This window comes from Corylus avellana, chromosome ca1 (genome assembly GCF_901000735.1).
Source record: "Corylus avellana chromosome ca1, CavTom2PMs-1.0".
NCBI classification, from domain to species: Eukaryota; Viridiplantae; Streptophyta; class Magnoliopsida; order Fagales; family Betulaceae; genus Corylus; species Corylus avellana.
Window position 1 is genome coordinate 34,062,882 of NC_081541.1, and position 19,994 is coordinate 34,082,875.

General features: G+C 33.5%; 1 protein-coding gene across 1 annotated transcript; it reads left to right on the forward strand.

The window, feature by feature from the left end:
- Window positions 1-12,045: 12,045 nt before the first annotated feature.
- Window positions 12,046-19,894, forward strand: LOC132181780 (BEL1-like homeodomain protein 6). Its single transcript, XM_059595015.1, has 5 exons — window positions 12,046-12,787; window positions 13,782-14,745; window positions 17,680-18,059; window positions 18,181-18,241; window positions 18,875-19,894. The coding sequence occupies exons 2-5, from the start codon at window positions 13,846-13,848 to the stop codon at window positions 19,571-19,573; spliced, it is 2,040 nt and encodes a 679-aa protein (XP_059450998.1). The 5' UTR covers window positions 12,046-12,787; window positions 13,782-13,845; the 3' UTR covers window positions 19,574-19,894.
- Window positions 19,895-19,994: the final 100 nt, after the last annotated feature.

Below are 19,994 nucleotides of genomic sequence, written 5' to 3' on the forward strand. Positions count from 1 at the left end.
ACTAGGGTTGCTTCCTTTTTTTGGCGTTGAACACTTGACATCCACAAAAAATGCGAAAGAAGTACTCAATCAGAGTTGTTTACGTCCACAATCCAACTCATGGTGATATAGATTATAGCGTGTGCCATTAACAATGACAAATTTCGTTTGTTGGATTCTCAGAGGATTTTTTTATTTTTTATTTTTTATTTTTTTAAAAAAAAGGTATTATTAACGTCACAAAAATGTTAAAAAAAAATTAAAAATTAAGAATTTTGTGAGAATTTTATATTTTGGATTGTTTGTTAATGTTTTAATTTTTTTTTAATATATAAAAAAAAAAATGTGTTACGTTAATGATTTTGCAAACACAACATAAGGGTTGTTATTAAATTTTTTATTCTTTTTTTATTAAAATATCATCATTTAAATAGGAACATTACAACGACCTAGACTCGTAGATAAACCCAAATAACTAATGCAATACTGACTTTAAAATAAATAACTTTATAATTGAAATACAAATAGACCCATTTTTAGGGAAAAATTAACTTCACCCCTCTGAAGTTTTAGGAGTTTTTCAATTTGAACTCAAAAGTTTAAAAATTGGCAATGTACCCCCTAATATTTCAAAAATTTTCAATTTAAACATTCCGTTACTAATTTCCGTCAAATTAGACGGAAATCTCTAAAATTACATAATTACTCTCAAGCTTTTTCTAATAAATTTTCGTATAATTTAACGGAAATTAGTAACGGAATGTTTAAATTGAAAATTTTTTAAACATTGGGGGGTACATTGCCAATTTTTAAACTTTAAAGTTCAAATTAAAAAACCTATGAAACTTCAAGGGGGTAAAGTAAATTTTTCCTCCCATATTTTTGTCTTTTCACTTTTGATGGGACAAAAATATTCCTAAACTATAACTAACTAAATATTCTTCGGTTCAAATAAAATTGAGAGCATCCTAATAGCGATTGGACATGCACCACTTGGTCTTGCAATTAATTCAAATATTTTTTAGGGTGGTGAATCTAGTCGTCTCTAGTTGTTCGTGTGGTCCACCATGAGTCAACGATATTAAAACCCACTCTATCATTGTTCTTCCACTATGGGAAATTGAATAGTATGCTTCCAAAAGCAACATAGCAGCATCAATAATCATAGAGCCTTTATGCGGTTCAGTAATCATCAAGGCATAAGTTCTTATCCGCGTAAATCACATTTAAGTCTCATTAATGTTCGGAAAAATTTTATTTTAGAGTCCTGAACTTTTATGTAATTTGACAAATTTACCCTCTCAAATTTTAAAACCTTTCAATTTGAACCCTTAAACTTTCAATTGCAGTTAACTTGAATCTCATCCATCAAATTTAGTCATTAACTTTTAACGGCAATACCTAAAAAAATCAAAATACCTTTGATTCTTCCTTAAAAAAAAAAAAAAAAAAACGTGGGTCAGGCCAGACCCACAGTAGGTCTCTAGCCGAGACCCAGCCGTGGGTCACAGCCAGATATATATAATTTGGAAGTAAAGGTAAATTTGAAATTTTTTTAAAAAGTTGGGTATAAACGTTATTGTCTCACTTTTAAATTTGATGGAAGGGTTTAAATTGATTGCAATTGAAAGTTCAGAGGTCCAAATTGAGAGATTCTAAAGTTCGGAGATTCTCAAATCGTGTATAAGTTCAGGAGTTTAAAATAAAGTTTCCCCTTAATGTTTTTATAGGGTTAGCTCAATCGAATTTGAAAGAGAGCATATAGTTCTCACAATTTAGGCTTCTCATGTCATTCGTCCCCAATAGACAAGTGCTATTATGGTTACGCTCAAGTATTCATTTTAGTCGCTTCCTTCTCCTCTTGTGCTTTTTAATAATTTTTTTTAAAAAAAAAAAGAAAAAAAAAGAAATAGCAGAGCCATAATGAAATGAACCATTTTCTAAAACTAAATAAGCTTTCTTTTATCCCACAGAAAATAGAAAAATATATAAAATGTTTTACGGGCCAAAATAAATTGAGCCTCAATTTTGCACTTAATTGTCTTTATATACAATATATGTGCCTCTTGTAAGGCTAAGTGAACAAGCCAAGTCATATTGGACTGAAGTTGTGATGCCCTGCGTAGTAATTAGAAGGTCCATTTGGGATTGGAGGAAGAAGAATTTAAGAGCCTTATTCCTAACCCTGAAAGGGCCAGCAATGGTGGGGCACCAATTTATCTTGCAGTAGAGAGCTGAACAAATCTCTTGCGCATTGAATCTTCCTTTTATGTCACATACTGAGAAGAATCTTGATTAATTGAAAGTGAAATTATTTGCCATTTTGCTTAGTTTTTTTGTTTTGTTTTGTTTTGTTTGTTTTTTTTTTTTTTCAACTAATTAAAAAGACAGGATAGAAAAATCAACTGTAGTTAGGGCTAGCAATTTAACTCGGGACACGCGAATCCGATACGAATACGACACATAATTTAAGGGTTACGGTTTAGGTTAAAACAATTTCAGGTCGTAAACGGGTCACTCATTTATGACACATTTAATAAACATGTTGGGTCGTGTCAACCCACGGGTTCGCAGATTGACACGTTTGACTCGTATAGATTTTAATTTTAAATTTGTAAGGTTGCTGGGATTTTACCATTTTGGTTAGGCTATAAAAATTAAAATGACTTTAAACGTGTTCACAGATCGAGTTGTGTCGGGTTGGAACCTATTAACATCTAAATTAAACGTGTTCATAGGTCGTTTCGTGTCATGTTACCCGTTAAAAAAATGTATCGTATTCGGGTTTGACATAATCGTGCCATAAACGGGTTGATACGAAACCGACACGCCAACACGTTTTGCTAGCCCTATCTGTAGTTATTCTATTTGAATATAACTATAGTAGCACTTGCCCGCCAAAAATTATACTAGAAAGGCCTAGGCGGTGAAAAATGTAGGCGCTCTTTCAAATTCCAATAAGCCATAGTTTAACAACCTCATCACGACACTTAAGTTATATGGGTCACTTAGAATTGTTATATACTACCACACTTTTGAATTCGACGTTCATTGCGGGCATGCGGTCCGCTCTATCCCTTAAGTTGTCCCTCCATGGCTTAACTCTAATTTTAAACTAATTTGCAAAAAAAGGAGTGCCCAAAGACTTATTTACACGTATAGTCTTAAATCACGTGTTTGGCGTAAGATGATAACACAAATTCACAAAATTTTCTACAATTTTGGACAAAAAGATTACAAGAAATCCTGATCCCAACAATAACGCAATTCTAGACATTTATTCTTGCCCTCCCAGCAAAAGTAACATTAATTTAGACCTTCAAGTGTCATGAACAATCACAATCACAATCATGAATCACCCATTTGGAACACCTAGGCAATTATAAAGCATAAGTTCAAGGGATAATCCTTTGCATTTAAATCACACAAGCATAGAACTATGTGTTGGTCTGATCAGTCTCCTTGTAGCCATGACAGCTCATGAAAGATCTCGAAAAGGGAAGTACTTTGGTCCTTTCTGGTTCTAACCAAAAGCAAAATTTACCATCTAATTTGGAAATTTTGCTATTATATTCTATTGTTTTAAAATAATCGGTCAAGTTATTATCGGAGCTCTCTAAGTTTACTTGTGAAGCCAGTCTCACTTAAAGATTATCTGAAATTGTGTTAAGAAGTTTAAAAAGTACTTTTAATACATACAAAAACTATACAAGGTACAAAACTGGTCTGTTTGAAAAAAACTAAAAAAAATAAAATAAATTTATTTGACTTTTTTTCTCTAAAATGCCAAAACATACTTTTGAATAAAGCTTTTTTTTTTTTTTTTATGTAAAAGTTTTATTTCCCAATACTGTTATAAACAGGCTCTTAGAGAATTCCTATTAAACACTTTATATTTGACTTTTCTTTAAAAATTTGAAAAAATTCATAAAAATAGTCATTTAATAAGTTATCTACTTTATTTCAAATTTAATTTTGATCAATAAGGTTCTTCAAATACTAAGTGCCAAAAAGTGAAAGTTATTTAGTTTTTTAATCTTATATATTCATTTTCATTCTCTCTCTCATCTACTAAGAACAAAAAAATAATTACAAAAATAAGAAAATAATAATATTTAATTAAAGTAGAGGAAAATATATTGAGTTTGATATTTGGTTCATTTTAAAAGTGGCTCTTCGAATTTACAAAAGTGGGTTTTCTCTTCAAATTTAACTTTTATTTAAAAAGCTCAATAGAAATGTTCTTAGTAAAAGACTAATATAAGACTGGGTACCCATGAGTGCCTTAATAATTTACACACTTTATGTGAGACATTCATCTTCTTAATGTAGGATAGAAGTCTTACAATCTTCTCTCCTAAATTTTGACATTCTCATCATAGTCATGTCATGCAGTACTAAAGTACTACATATAGCATTACTAAGTGACTATGATGCAGAATTAAAGTACTACATAATTTTAGAGAGCAAAAATTAGTACTTCTAGTAATTTTTAAAAAAATCTTAAAAATGAAGCTTTTTTCTAAAAGTTGTTTTGGATATAAAAGTTTTATTTCCCAACACAATTATAAACAGTCTCTTAATAAGGAATTAATGTGAAATTTAACACCCATGAATATCTTAATAATCTACATACTCTATGTGAGCTATTCATTTTCTGTTCTTTTGAATGTAGGAATGAGGTATTACAATCTTCTCTTCTTCTAAATCCTAATGTCCTCACCAATACTCATGTCATGGTCCCCAAAAGATAGCTCAATCGACTATGACTACGCCTTATGAAGCGTAGGTTACTAGTTCGAATTTATCTCTTCTCTCTTGTGTGAACATGTAAAAAAAAAAAAAAAAAAATACTCACGTCATGCAATGCTCAAGTACTGCATTATTTTACTAAGCGGCCCTAATATCATTTATAACAATTCATAAAAAAGTGCGAGCCACATTTAAACTATTGCTCCAAATTAATTAGTCAATTTTTCAATTAACACCCATTAATACCTTAATAATATACCCACGCTGAATGATTTATTCATCTTTCTAATGAGTAATGATATATCATAAATAAAATAAAATAAAATAAGAAAATTAATTAAAATATGATACATTTTATAATAACATTCCACGTAAAAAAGATGTGGCCAAGAGTGAGGTTAGGTTAAAAGAGTGGCAAAGACAAAAAAAACTCCTAGACTTTTGCTTCGGGTATGGGACCCACGTGGAATTATTTAAGAGTGGCTCCCACCCATGTCACAGATGACGTCACAAAGGCATGGAACCGATCCCCATGAATAGTTTGATTCTGAAGCTAAGTTGGACCCACGTTTGATTACCAGAAGATAAACCCCCACTAATCATGTAATTATGCCCACTTACGTGTCATTTAGGTTTTAATTGTGACCCACCGTTGCTGTTTACTTGTCAACGGGCTAACCAAATCCTATCTTCATTTACAATATTATATATCAATTAATTTTTTTTTTTTTTTTTTAATGAACAATTCATTTCATTAAAGTATTGGAGTTTAATTCAAGCAGGACATCTCAATGCCGCCCACCGTCCGCTCTCGAGTTTTTCCTCGTATCCCCCCACAATGAGTTTCAATGTCACCTTCCACGTCAGTTGTGGTTTTCATTTGTTGTTTGTCCGATTTTTTCTATTCTATTTGTATTTCTGTTTTAATCCCTTTATTTTCATGTACACTTTTATTTCTTGATTTTTTTCTTGTAATAAGGCTATTTCCCCTTTCAATCTCTGCATGTGTGATGCCTTTTGGATTATTTGCTATGGTCCAAACCATTAGGTTGTGAATGTGAACGTTATCCTAGCTTTTGGGTCGAGAAGGAAGAGTTTCGATTGGGGGTTTGTCTACCCTCAGTTTCGAGGAATAAGCACTACTTATACATTAGTTCGAGTCTGTTTGACACAAATCTGTTTTTTAATATGTAAATTAGTCATGGGTTAGTGGATTGGTTTTAGGTCTGGAATATAATACGTCATCTATGACATTTGTAACCTCGTAGATTTGGCTATAGTTACTTGTAAGAGCTTTATGCTCATGATGATTTTTATAAACGAGGCTGATATGAATTCCATTTAAAAATAAAAAATAAAATGCTGTTCAAAAAAGTGTTTTTTTTTTTTTTCTAATATTAAATCTATCAAAAAATAAATAAATAAAGGAGGACGTTTGACATGCTTAAAAAAAAAGTTTAATTTTTTTAGTACAAAACTAAAATATATTTTGACATTTAACAAAACATTTTTGGACATTGGACATCTTAACAGATTCCAAACTAAAGCATGATCTTCTTTTTTTTTTCTTCGTTTCTAATTTCTTGCTTATTAATACTATCATTCTTTATTTATTTATTTATTTTGCATACAACTTATCTGACAAAAAAGATAAAATGGATTATCGATATCTATTATAAACAATAAAAGAGTGATTTTTAAATTGATTTGTTAATATTTAATATAAAAAAATTATTATATTAATAATTCAAAATTTGAAAAAGAAAAAGATAATTGTAGTTGGCTGTTTAACATATTATATGTTGTTAATATATGAATTAGTTGAGTTATTAAAACAGATATATGTGATTGAAAAAAAAAATAAAAAAACATTGTAGAATATAAAAATCATATCAAATCAGCTTTTTATATTGAAGGTGGATTGTATTTTGGTTAATTTATGCAGGTGTTGGTGCCGGCGGGGGGGTTGTCCATTGGCCCCATGGCCCCCATATGATTTTTAATCCAGACATTATCGTACAAGACTCAACAAACATGCCTCCAACATGTTTTTAGTGACTCATACAAGCTAATCGATTAAGCCACTCCTATCCTATGGCCCAACATAACAAAATTTGAAATTCGGTTGGTACTATCGATTAGGTCACGCGTCGTTTATCAGGGTTATGAGATTTAGGTTTTTAGGTTTACAACGACTTTTATAAGTATAATAATCTATATTATAAATCTTTGAAGTAATTGGCAGACTTTTGGAATAATTTTATTTTACGAAGAGTTTTTTTATTTTTTTATTTTGTGGTGATTCATCCTACCCTGCCCAAGTTGTATGAAGTGTGAAGGAAATATTGGAGAGATTTTATGCCACAAAACATAAGGTGAATAGCAATGTTCCGCGCAACCCAAACACACTTATTCCAAAATAGATGGTTCCCCGTGTGGTGTGTTCAAAATTAACTGTGATGCATCAATTGATAAAACAAAAAAGAAGATGGGGTGTGAGCATCATTGTTAGAGATCACGAGAAGAAGGTTACAGCTGGTGTTCCTCCAAACCATATATAATGAACCCTATTGTAGTATAGGTTTTTGCAACATGGAAGTTATTTTGGTAGATGATGTTCTGAAAATTATATTAGTGCTACGGAAAGAAGAATAATCTTGAAGTCGGTAAGACAATCTTGTTAATGATTCGAAGACGTTACCAAATAGCCTCAATTTATGGCATGTTGATTATGCTAAGGACAAAGTTTTCTTTCAAACTGGATTAGATGAATTTCCTTCAACCTAATCTATAAAAGTGACATCTGTCTCTTGAACATGTGAAGTACATATGTTTTTTTTAATAGCAGGGATAAAGTTGAAATAAATTTTATTAAAAACTCATGTGCATCTCACATGTTATTAAAAAAATGAACATATATCATTTTTATAGATTAGGTTGAAAGAAATTCCTCCAATCCAATTTAGAGGAAAACTTTATCCTTATGCTAAAGCTTAAGCCAATACGACGTCTCATTGTTTGGCAAATGCGGCTTTCCTACAATCGTCAAAGCATATAAGGACGGGAGAATTTATTCAAAATATTGTAATATTTGAGAGTATTTTTAACTCTTTTTGCTTGAAAAGCTTAATGAAATCATAAAATGTTCACAAAAAAAAAAAAAATCAATTTAATAAACCCCATCAAATGAATTTCTTTTCTTCCAACTAATTTTAAGAAATTTTTTAATAAGTTGGAACTTGGAAGAGGGGGAGGCGGGAGCTCTAATTAGGTTGGTTAAACCGAAGTACAATGATTACATAGTTGGATCCGAATGAGGATTTTGTGTCAGAAAAGCGAACCCGAAATCAAATTTAACCCAACTTGGGAATCATACATAGGACCGACCGTATGAGAGCAATTCTCGGGGTGGCCTTTTTCACGGCCCTCCGCCAATCAGATCCCTCCGTTTATTTAACGTTAGATTTGTTTCTTCACTTTTTCCGCGAATCCCAAGGCCCTGTACTGCCCCCATCTCCAACAAGCGTACCGTATTCATTCATTGATGACTCATCATGCCCCTCCCTACACGTCACAACTTCAAGGCTCTCTGTTCCCTCTGTCTCCTTTACACCTTTCTTCTTTTGGTACACAAACTTCTGTTTATTGCCAAAATGGCCCCCCTTCCTCCTCCTTCCTTTTTTGCTTTGGGATTTGTTCTTAATATGTTTTAAGATAAAATATTTTGATCCAAAATAAAGGTTAAACCGTTAAAACATTTTGTTGTAATGTTTTTGTTGAATTTGGGTGTGAATTTCAATCCACCAAATGTGATGTGATGTATTTAGATGGTGTGAGATGCAATTTGATACATCATTAACGGTGCTCGGGTTTTATTTTTTTTAAGGGTTAAATACTTAATACCCCATAAGGTTTAGGAACTTTATTTTTATCCCTCTGGGGTTGCATTTTTATTATAGGACCCCCTTGGGGTTTTGATAAAGGACTAACTTAGTCCATCCGTTAGTTAACCGTTAAGACTGACACGTGGACTAATCAAATGTTGACACTTGGTACTTATTTAATTTTTTTTAAATTAAAAAAAAAAGAAAAAAAAAAAAGGAAAAAATTTGGGGGTGGCATCCGGCTAGATGGGGGCCACCCCCATGGCCGAAAGGGGTGGCTCACCCCCAATTTTTTTCCTTTTCTTTTTTCTTTCTTTTTTTTTTTTTTTTTTTAATTTAAAAAAAAATTAAATAAGTGCCATGTATCAATATCTGATTGGTCCACGTATCAGTCTTAACAGTCAACTAACGGATGGACTAAGTTGGTCCTTTATCAAAACTGCAAGGGGGTCCTGTGATAAAAATAAAACTCCCAAAAAGATAAAAATAAAGTTCATAAACCCCAAAAATTATAGGTATTTAACCCTTTTTTTCAATTTAGTTTTTCAAGTTTATGGGATGAGCGCTTAAGGAGCGCGCTCAACCGATATTGATATGTTCTTCAACTGCTCTGATCAATATTCCTCTCTCACATCGGCCAGCTGATATCATTGTGTCTTTATGATATCTTTGGAGATCTCACTCCTATTTTGCATCAAGTTCATGTAGGTTTTCATGAGTGTCATTACTTGGCTCTTTTGTTTATTTATTTTTACTTATATCTTTTAGTGGCTTGCTGCATGAATCACAGGACCCATCATCATCGTCCATAATGCCTCCCACATCACTTCTTGGGGTCCATAGGCCACAGGATGAGTCTGTTTTCCCACTTTATACCATCATCAGAAAACGACTACTTGCTTTTTTGGCCAGTAGAATTCTCTTTGATTGCAAGAAGTATAAAAACAATTAACATTTTTTGGACTATTACATCAAAAATAAAAAATAAAAAAATAAAAATTATGGGTCCCTTTGTTAATGTGTATTAACTTTTAACTGATGTTTTTTGTTTTCTTTAAAAGAAATGTTATAATATGACATAAATGTCAAAGTACTTTTAAATGTTTCGGACGCTGTATTTTAAAAGTATAAACAGAAGATAGAATAACGAAAATTTTAACGAACAAACCTATAGCTATTGTATGAATTAAAACCTTAAGTTCTCAAGGGATAGTTCAATCGGCTGTGAATCACGTCTCATAAAGTGGATGTCATTAGTTCGAATTTCTTTTTCCTTTCTCTTGTGTGGACATGTCAAAAAAATATATATATATATAATAATTAAAACCTTAATATCACAGTTTACGACATTTTAATTAAGTAATTGATGGGCCTAGTTGTTGATGATTTAACACTCAATTTAGAGTTGTATGAAACATTAACATCATTTAGCCGTTAAATCAACATTTTAAATTATAACTGTTTTTAGCTTTTCAACTAATTAACTAACGAACCCACATCAAGTAAGCATTAAATTTATACCCAAATGGTAAGTCTTCTTATTAATCATCTTCTCCACCATCGGATGAAAACAAACAATTGAACCAACATATATAATTCATAAAAAAAGAAAAGAAAAGAAATATATATATATATATATATATATATGGAGAATTCGAACTAGTGACCTCCACTTCATGAGGCGGGGTTCACAGCTGATTGAGCTACTTCTTGGGAACCATATATATATATATATATATATATATATATATATATATTTTAATATTTTTTCAAATTACAATTTTTTTTAAAAAAAGGTATTTCCAAACAATGTACTTTTTCGTAATTTTGTTTAAAATAATACTTTTGACATGCGACATTGCACAGCCAAACAATTAATCATTTAATAAATACCCTAGAATGAATAGTATTATTGCCACTACTTTTCAAAAGTTTGTGCCTCAGATTCGAATTATAACCCCTACCCAAGATGCCTTTTTTTTTTTCATTCTAACAATCTAAAAGACAAAAGAAAACAAGAGGAAAAAAAATATATCTAAAGATGGGTAGTGCCAATTAGTGGGTTAGGCCATTTCCGTAGGTTGTGTTTGGTTTCATAGAATATCCTCATCACTATGATGGAAAATTCGCAATATAATCTTACCTTTTTTCTATTTCCAGCATATGATACTCAAGTTTCAAAAGTGGGCATATTGTTAATAAATTCAATACCAAGTAAGACAAGCTATGCACCTTAGATCTTTCTATTTTCTTATAAATTTAATTAATTAGTACCTCAAATTGGCTTTGAAGTTCCTTTAAAGATTTTTTTTTTTTTTATGACTTAAAAAATAGTTATTTACACATTCATCCGATTATTTAATGGTTTTTAGATAATATTTTTTTGTTTGAAAAAGTAATACGACGTTGACATAAAGATTAAAGTAGTTTTAAGTGTTTTAATAAGAAAAGAAAACCATTTTATTAAACAAAACCAGAATTCCACTAATCTATATAATTGGCCCTTATTCCGTAAACATGGATTGTAAAGAATTTTGAAATAAAGGGGTCCTCTACAAATGAGGCGTCCAAATTTTAATTCAAATAGCTCAGAAAAAAGAAGGCAGCGAGACCTACTTACCCCGAACAAATGGACCTCGCACTCTAAGTTATTCGAAGCAAGTAGACCTCACAACTATCTTTACTGCCAAAAAAAAAGAAAAGAAAAAGAAATACATTATTCCTTTTATACGAAAAATGTGAAAATAAAAGACAAGAGAAATAAAACGTTTAATCAAATAAAGCCAGAATGCCACTAATCTATGTAATTCTCCCTTATTCAGTAAACATGAATTTTTAAAACTTTTGAAATAAAGGGATCCCCTATAATTGAGGCATCCAAATTTTAATTCAAACAACTCATAGAAGGAGGGTTGCAGGACCTACTTGCTTCGGACAAATGGACCTCGCACTCTAGGCTACCCAAAGCAAGTAGACCTCACCAACTCCCTAGTTTTAGAGAATCCTAATTCAACAAAAAGAAATACATTATTCCTTTTGCGAAGAATATATGATCTTCTACAAGTTGCAAAGGATGATATTGACTATTACAAATATATATATATATATATATATATATAGATAATAAATTAATAATAGGGAAACAAACATAAATATATGAAATGAGAGGGACCCCGGTGCAAGATCTCACAGTAGTAATATGGGCACCTATACCTAGTGGTGCGCCTTCCACGTTTAAAAATTTGAAAAAGAACATTAAAAACAAAAAGGAAAAAGAAGATATAAACGATCAAATAATAAGTGAAACAAGGAAACAAACAAATAGTAAATAAATAATAATAAAATTGAAAAGAAGCTTCAAAATTGAAAAAAGTAATAAAATAAAAAAATAAAAAAGACAAGAAAAACAGAGGAAAAGATTAGAATATGCTGTATTGCTGTGTATGGTGGATATTGCAGCAAAGCCAGACCTTCCATGCTCAGCGATGAGAGAGACAGCCAGAGGTTGAGAGAGAAAGAGAGAGATGGGTTTGTGGGTTTAAGGGAGGGTTTAGTTCTACCAACTGGTAGTTAGAGATTGAGCTCCTTAACCAAACGCTTATTTCACCAGCAAAGAAGAGGAGGAGGAAGAAGAAGAAGAGCATGTCAAGCAAAACCCAAAAGAAAAAAGAAAGAAGAAGAAAGGAAAGCTCGAAAAGTGAAAATTCTATTTTATAAAACGAGACAGAGATAGAAAGAGAAAGAGAAAGATATCATTCTTTGGAGTTTCTCACAGAAACTTTTAGAGAGCGAGAGAGAGAGAGAGGTGTTTATGTGTGATTCTCACGTGGGGATTGATGGGAATCATAGATGGAGAATATATGATTAGAAAAAAAGATCAAAAGTGAAAATTCAGAGCTCTTTGAATTATTACCTTCCTTTTTCTTTTTTCTTTTTCCAAAAAAAACAGTTGGTTTTTCTTCTCTGGGTCTTCTTTACTTATATTATTATTATTATTACTACAAGTGATGAATAAAATTTTCGATGAAAATTGAGGCTTTGTGGTGTTGTATTTGGGGGAGTCTCGGGATCGGAAAGTGTTTAGTTTTGGGAGGATTTTGTTCCTGCGGATCGGTTGGTGTCTCCAAGCTTTGCTGTTCCCCACAACACCCACAATTGAAACGGGTTTCCAGGTTTTTTTTTTTCTTTTATTCTCATTTCTCTGACTTTTTTCATTTCTCTATTCTTTTTTCCATTGTCTTAGCTTCTGAACTATAAATATCTGTGATTCTTCTTTCTTTTTTTTTTCCCTCTCTCTCTCTCTCTCTTCTTTTCTCTCTCTCTTTACTGATGGATAAGATGATGATGGCGATGATAAGAAAATGAAGAGTTCTTTCTTTTTCTTTTTAATTTTTCAACATTTACTGACTTCTAAAAGGTTATTCGTCTTCCTTTTTTGCTTGCTTCTTCCTCCCTTTGTTTGGTTTTTTGTTTGTTGGGTTCTGCAAATTTTGTTTTTTCTTCATGCGTATTCATGGTTCTCTTTAATTTTTTTTTTTTTTCTCTTGGGTTATTTCTGATTTTTTTTGTTTGGGGGGTCATTATTGCTCATTTATGTAATAGGTTTATGCTAATATTTGCTTATTTGGTGGAGAAACGTGATTTATGGAGTATTTAATGCACTTTCTACTCAGAATTTTTGTAAAGGCTTCCTTCAACCGTTTTGTAAGATTGCTCACTTTTGATGCTTGTATTGAAGTTTTCTTTCAAAAGAACCCAATAAGTTCATATAAATGAATTTGATATTCCCATGAAAACAAAGATTGCTCTTTTGATAATTAACCCTTAAAATTTAAGGATTTTATCTACTGTTAGAGTGTTGTGTCTATGATCTTTTTTTCTGCATTAATAACTTGGATATCTGCTTGTGGTATATTGTTCTTGTGAATTGCTTGCTTCTCTTTTATATTTTGATTGCATGAGAGGTGATTAGTGAAAACTATTTTGAGACATATTTTTAAGACTGGTATTCTCTTACGCAGTTCAGCTTAATTATATACCTGTTTACAGTAAGACTAAAATTTGATTGCTAATTATTTAAATTCAAACTTCCTGCAGTCATTGTTTATATATAGATAGAATAAGAATTGTTAATAACAGGAAGCTGTCTTGATTGGCTATTTTCAGTTCCCGGGTGTCTTTGTAATCGAAATCAAATACCCAGGTGGAAAAGTTTTGAGATTTGGAAAATATGGCGACTTTTTACAGTAATTCAAATAATCAAAGAGATGCTGCGCCAATGCACTATTTGAGGGAACATTTGCCTAGTTCGTATGCTGAAGCACCTGTTCTTCATGGTAATATGATGATGTATATGAACTCTGGGTCTTACTCGGATGCTTTGGCCGGGAATTCTCAGCAGCAAAACAACTGCATGGCAATCCCATCGTTGGGTGCTTCAAATTCTTCCCCACAGCAGCATGAAATCTTGTCAAATCTTGGTGGCTCACGCATTGTGGAGCATGATTTCAGTGCATGGAGGGAGGGTAGAAATGAGATGCTGGTTTCAAACCCAATGGGTGGCTCTGCCAACTTTCTTCAGAGTGGACAAAATTTGCAGGGTCAGGGATTATCCCTCAGCCTCAGTACACAAATCCCATCAGGAATCCAAATGCCATCTATCCCATATCGGGATCCTAATCGCGGATTTGCTTCCTTCTTGAGTCCAATGTCAGATGATAGTGGTGATAGGAATGGCTCTTCTAGAGATGAACAGATTAGAAATGCTGAATACTTGCCACCTAGTTTTCCTGGAGGCAGTCAGGATTTAAAAGGGGATTTATCTTCATATGGGATGTCGAGTGTTGTGAGAACCATTCCCAATTCCAAATATCTCAAGGCAGCACAACTACTGCTTGATGAAGTGGTTAATGTCCGCAAAGCTCTAAAGCAGCCTGATTCTGCAAAAACCGATGGCACTCATGAGCATCAGATAAAGAGTCCCAAGGAGGGTGACGGAGGATCAAAGAATGAAACTGGAGTGTCTTCACACCCTCAAGAGTCAGCCAGTAACCCCACATGTGAACTTTCTCATGCTGAAAGACAAGATCTACAGAACAAGTTGACAAAGCTATTGTCCATGTTGGATGAGGTAAGACCAATAAATTAGTTTTTCAGGTATCTTTCTGAGATAAGTATATGATCTGACTCATTGAAGTGGATTAATTTACAGCATTCAAAAACTTGTTGCAAATTTAGTGAACCAGATTCTGTGATGAATTTTTACTCTATTTGATCCGTGTGTTGACCTCTTCTATATACTTTTTGTGATTAAAAATTGTGCACATGCATGCATGTATGTGAAACCTTGAGACTAATTTTCCTCACTGCATAGCCTTTATAAGAGAAAGCCAGCCTACCATACATATATTTAAGAAATGATAGAGGCAGATGGTACCATGAACTATGTTCATGTTGAAAGTTTAGTATGTTTGTCATCATATTTTTTCCCTAATTGAGGGTCTCCAAAGAGAGATAGGCATCAAAGAACAAGCAAAACAATTTAGAATTTTCTAACTGGAGGATCTCATCTTAGTATCACATGCTGATTTCGCTAAAAGTTGGTAGATTTATATCTCACCAAGGAGCATACAAGTTTTTGGCGTTTCCTTTTGGTGTTCAACCATTTTTGTCACAAAAGGTATATTAGTTATTATTATAATATTAATTAAATGATTAAATTCGTTATTTTCTGTCACTTTAAGTTTTTGGGACAACCGGTGATTTAATATGGTATTATAGCAGAGGTCTTGAGTTCGAACTTTGACTCCACAATTTAACATTTATTTCATTTAAATATTCCATGTATTAGGTCTCATTTATTAAGAGAGTGTTTGAGTTCACTCGTGATGGGTATTGTTAGATTATTAATTAAATGATTAAATTACTATTTCTTATCGCGATAATTTTTTTAGACAACTGATGACGTAACAGCCACAAAAGGTGATTTGTCTCAAATGAGTCTGGGGAGATGTGTTGGTATTTCATGGTTAACAGCATCCTACCTTGTCATCTAATGTTTTGGATGCTTAAAAACAGCGATCTTATCGGATTTTCTTAACTTTCTAAGAAGGTTGAAAAATAAAATTGTCTAGTGGCGCTTCCTGAAGGATGTGGGATTTAGGAACCTTCTATCGATCATTAAAGGATTAAATTTTCAGACAGTTAAACCATCGAACTTATGTTAACATGAAAATGTTCTGGCTTTTCTGTTGTGACAACTTACCTATATGTACCATTCATATCCATAAATTGGATAAAGGTGACAATGTCAGCCTACCTGCAGGAACCAGTGAGTAGATAAAATGGTCTAGCTCTTCTTTTATGTTATTAGTATTGTTATTATTGCTTGAATTTCTTGGTAGAATACAAACTACTAACATGCAAAATTTCTAAAATTATATGAAAATTAAGTGTAATATTCCCTATGGGAGCATTGTTCTACTCCCTGTTAATAGTGGTAGTTAATTTACCATTTATTTGCTCCTGTCAACTTTACACAACCCCAACTGCAGGTTTGTAAATTGTTAGGTACTTTAATTCCCAACAAATCATTTTACGGAACCACCCGGTGCCTTGCATTTCATCATAAATCTTATTTTCTACTGTTTGATTTTTTTATTAACCATGGAAGTGTGTACTATACATACTGAGGTGTTTACTGAAATCAACAAAAGGGTAAGAAAAAGTAAGTACCATGTTCATCTGTGGCATTCATCATGCTAATTTAGGATGTTTCCATGCTTGTCTTAATTGACAATAATTTGAGAATATGGTAATATAGGAAATTAGCTAGTGCCGCATGGAATTTATTTATGCATCTAATATGAATTACTCCTTTTCTTACTCAAGTATTTGAGTTGATAATTTTCATCATGAGTAAGCTTTATTTTTATGTAAAGAACAAGGATGCATGTATTAAATGATTGGCTTTCCTCATTTACCAGTTGATATGTTGGTGGGATTTGGGGGCGTGTCTCAGGGTTTCTGCCTTTTTCCAACTCCCACCTCCTTTTTGTTTTGCTATAACGTACAACAAAGCATGTGGTGTACAATTGCCCATTGAATTGAAATTGTTGTTGACTGCTGATGCAGAAGGGAAAGACCACTAGTTGAAGCTATATTCCTTGAGTTTACCCAGGATTATCAGTAATGATTTTAAGATGATGTATTCCCAATGTCAGTGACTGTCAATTGGGAGGCTATTTGCAACAAGATAAGCCTAATTATGTAGTACTTTGCTCATAGTTCTTTAATAAGCTGGCTACATGGGGGAGATGGGGCTGGTTTGATTTGTAATACAATGTTTTCTTGGAGTTCATTAGCTCTTTCTTTCCTGACCGTGTTTCAGTTCTCTTGATCTTTTGCAAGTTCATGGAGTTGTTTCTTCTGGCTGTTACTGGTGAAACTTGAGTGATTATTTCTCATTCCAAGTGTATTCTGTAAAAGAGCTTAGATTGCTGTTTTGCTCTTCTTAGGGTGTTCTACTGATCTATAGACTGCATTTAATTGCATACTCTTAATTAGTAATTCTGGATGGCCATAATTGGTGGCCGCACTGAACCTTTTTCTGTTGAACTGTAGTAAGTTACTTAAGCCTCTCACATAAACTTCCCAAGACAATGGTACTCTTAAAAAATGTTGCATTGGATACATGAAAGTTATGCACCGCATAGTTCTTTTCATCCTATTTCCGATAGATACTGTGCTATTTGAGTTTCTTTTCCTTTGTATCTTTGTGTCTGTGTGAGATAGATATATTTGATTAAACTATGAGGAGTTCATCTAAATTTATTTGGCCGCCCTGTGTGTTTTTACAGTCTCTCTTGTATAATGTAATACATTTGTGTCAACAATTTGTGCTTTCTAATGCATAGGCTACAGTTCATTCCCAGGATAGTCGCTTACATTTAAGTCAACTAACCTAAGATGCATTCCAATGTTTTTATCCTTATCTCCATAATTTTTGCAGGAGTTGAGAACATGTTTTCTCCACAAGTCTAATGGTGATCACTTTCTTGCACAGGTTGATAGAAGGTACAAACAGTATTATCATCAGATGCAGATTGTAGTGTCATCATTCGATGTGATTGCGGGTTGTGGGGCAGCTAAACCATATACAGCACTTGCCCTCCAGACTATCTCCCGCCACTTTCGGTGCTTGCATGATGCAATCACTGGCCAGATTCAAGCAACCCGTAAAAGCCTCGGGGAGCAAGATACTTCAGGAAGCGGCAAGGGAGTTGGAATAACTCGCCTCCGTTATGTGGACCAGCAACTCAGGCAACAGAGGGCTCTTCAGCAGCTTGGTATGATGCAGCAACATGCCTGGAGGCCACAAAGGGGGCTGCCTGAAAGCTCGGTTTCAATTCTTCGTGCTTGGCTGTTTGAGCATTTCCTTCATCCGTAAACCCTCTTGACATTGCACTCCTCCCCACCCCCCTTAATTTCAAATTTTCTTGCAAGATCTTTTAGTGCCTTATTCAAACTAATTTCTGAATTTATGTTTTTTTTTTTTTTTTGCCAGCTATCCAAAGGATTCTGATAAGATCATGCTAGCAAGGCAGACAGGGTTGACTAGAAGTCAGGTATAAACCATCTAATTTTGTTCTCTAGCAATTTGTGGGGTAGAATATGAGGTGCTTTATGTTCATAAGTAAGGAAAATCAGGACTCCTTCAATCCCATAGAGTTTCCATATATACTCCATTTGAAAATTGTACCCTCTTGAAAGAGAGAAGAGAGAAAAAAAAAAGACTTAGTTAGGAGAATTGGTGGAGAAGTCAGTGGTAGGGTGGCTAAGGACATTAGGAATAATGCAGAAAGAGGTTGGGGAATAAACTTGATTCAGGATCGAGCTTTGTTCGAGAAGAAAAATAGTGTTTGTTTTTGTTCTATTATAAGTAGTAACCAAAGCATTGGCTGTCCGTAGAAAAGACACACCAAAAAGAGATCGAGTATTATGTGTGTTTTTTTGTTTTTTTTTTCAATTTCAATACGTAGCTATTTGTGCAGGTAATATATAATGATATAAACTTATACCAGTACTACTAAAGGATCCAGAAGTAAAAGAAGAATTATCATGTACTGCTTTGGCTTCTTTTTTTTTTTTTTGGTCTAGGTCTTTATTATAAGTGAAAATATATCATGCCTTAAATGGCTATGCATCGTTTGTATGGGTTTCATCTTTCTTAATTTGATGACTTCTTTGAGCTGGCTCAGGTATCAAACTGGTTTATAAATGCGCGAGTGCGTCTTTGGAAGCCCATGGTTGAGGAGATGTACAAAGAAGAGACTGGAGATGCTGAGATGGACTCTAATTCTTCGTCTGAAAATGCAGCCAAGGCAACAAAAGGAGATAATAAGACCTCTGAGGATAGAGGGGGAGATTTGCAACAAACTGCAAGCTCGACAGCCGCCGAGAGATGCAGTACTGGTCAACTCATGGACACAAAACCTGATCATGTTCCTGATGTAGAAATGGCAGGATCCACTGGAGTACTCAGTTTCCAAAATGGGACCCGTAGAGAAGCTGAAAATGAATACGGGTTAGTGAAACGAAGGGAGGAACAAAGGCCTAGTGTGGATGACTGTAGTCTCTTCCCTGATGCAATGGTGCAGTCTGATGCAGCCAGTGAAAGGTTCATGGCAGCTGCTGCTGCATATCACATGTCCGAGTTGGGGAGGTTCGGGGGTGGGAGTGGAGTGTCTCTTACATTGGGGTTACAGCACTGTGAGGGTGGTAGCCTACCCATGTCTGGGGGGACACATCAAAGTTTCATTACTATGAGAGGGGACCAACTTTACAATGCTACACCATCATCTGTAGGGGGCGAGACTGCAGATTTTGAATGCATGAATTCTGGTAACCAGCAACACAGGTTCAGTTCCTCCCATCTACTGCATGATTTTGTGGTGTGAAGATGCTGATTGCAGATCCACATGGTTGATTTTTGAACTATTATTGCTTGCAAGAGGAACAGCGATTACCAGACTGTGTTCCTTTGGGAGTTTTGGTTTTGCTTGCAAATAGTAATAGAAAGACTGCAGTCCTCCAAATATGGAAACATATAAAACACAGTTGTAATATATCAAGGCATTGGTTGGAAGATTAGCATATTTGTAAAGATACATATTTTTTGTTTGATATGTGGAAGGAAAATTTTACAACTAATGACTACCCCAGTTTGAAAAAGAAAGATGTAATTTGAAATAAAACATGAGTAGAAATTGGCTGATTGATAGCTTGATGTGGATAATGACCTCTTTAAGCTATTTTCTATTGTGCTGGTGGGATTGGAGATTTAATTGTTGCTGAGGCAACAGTGGCAACAAGGAAAAA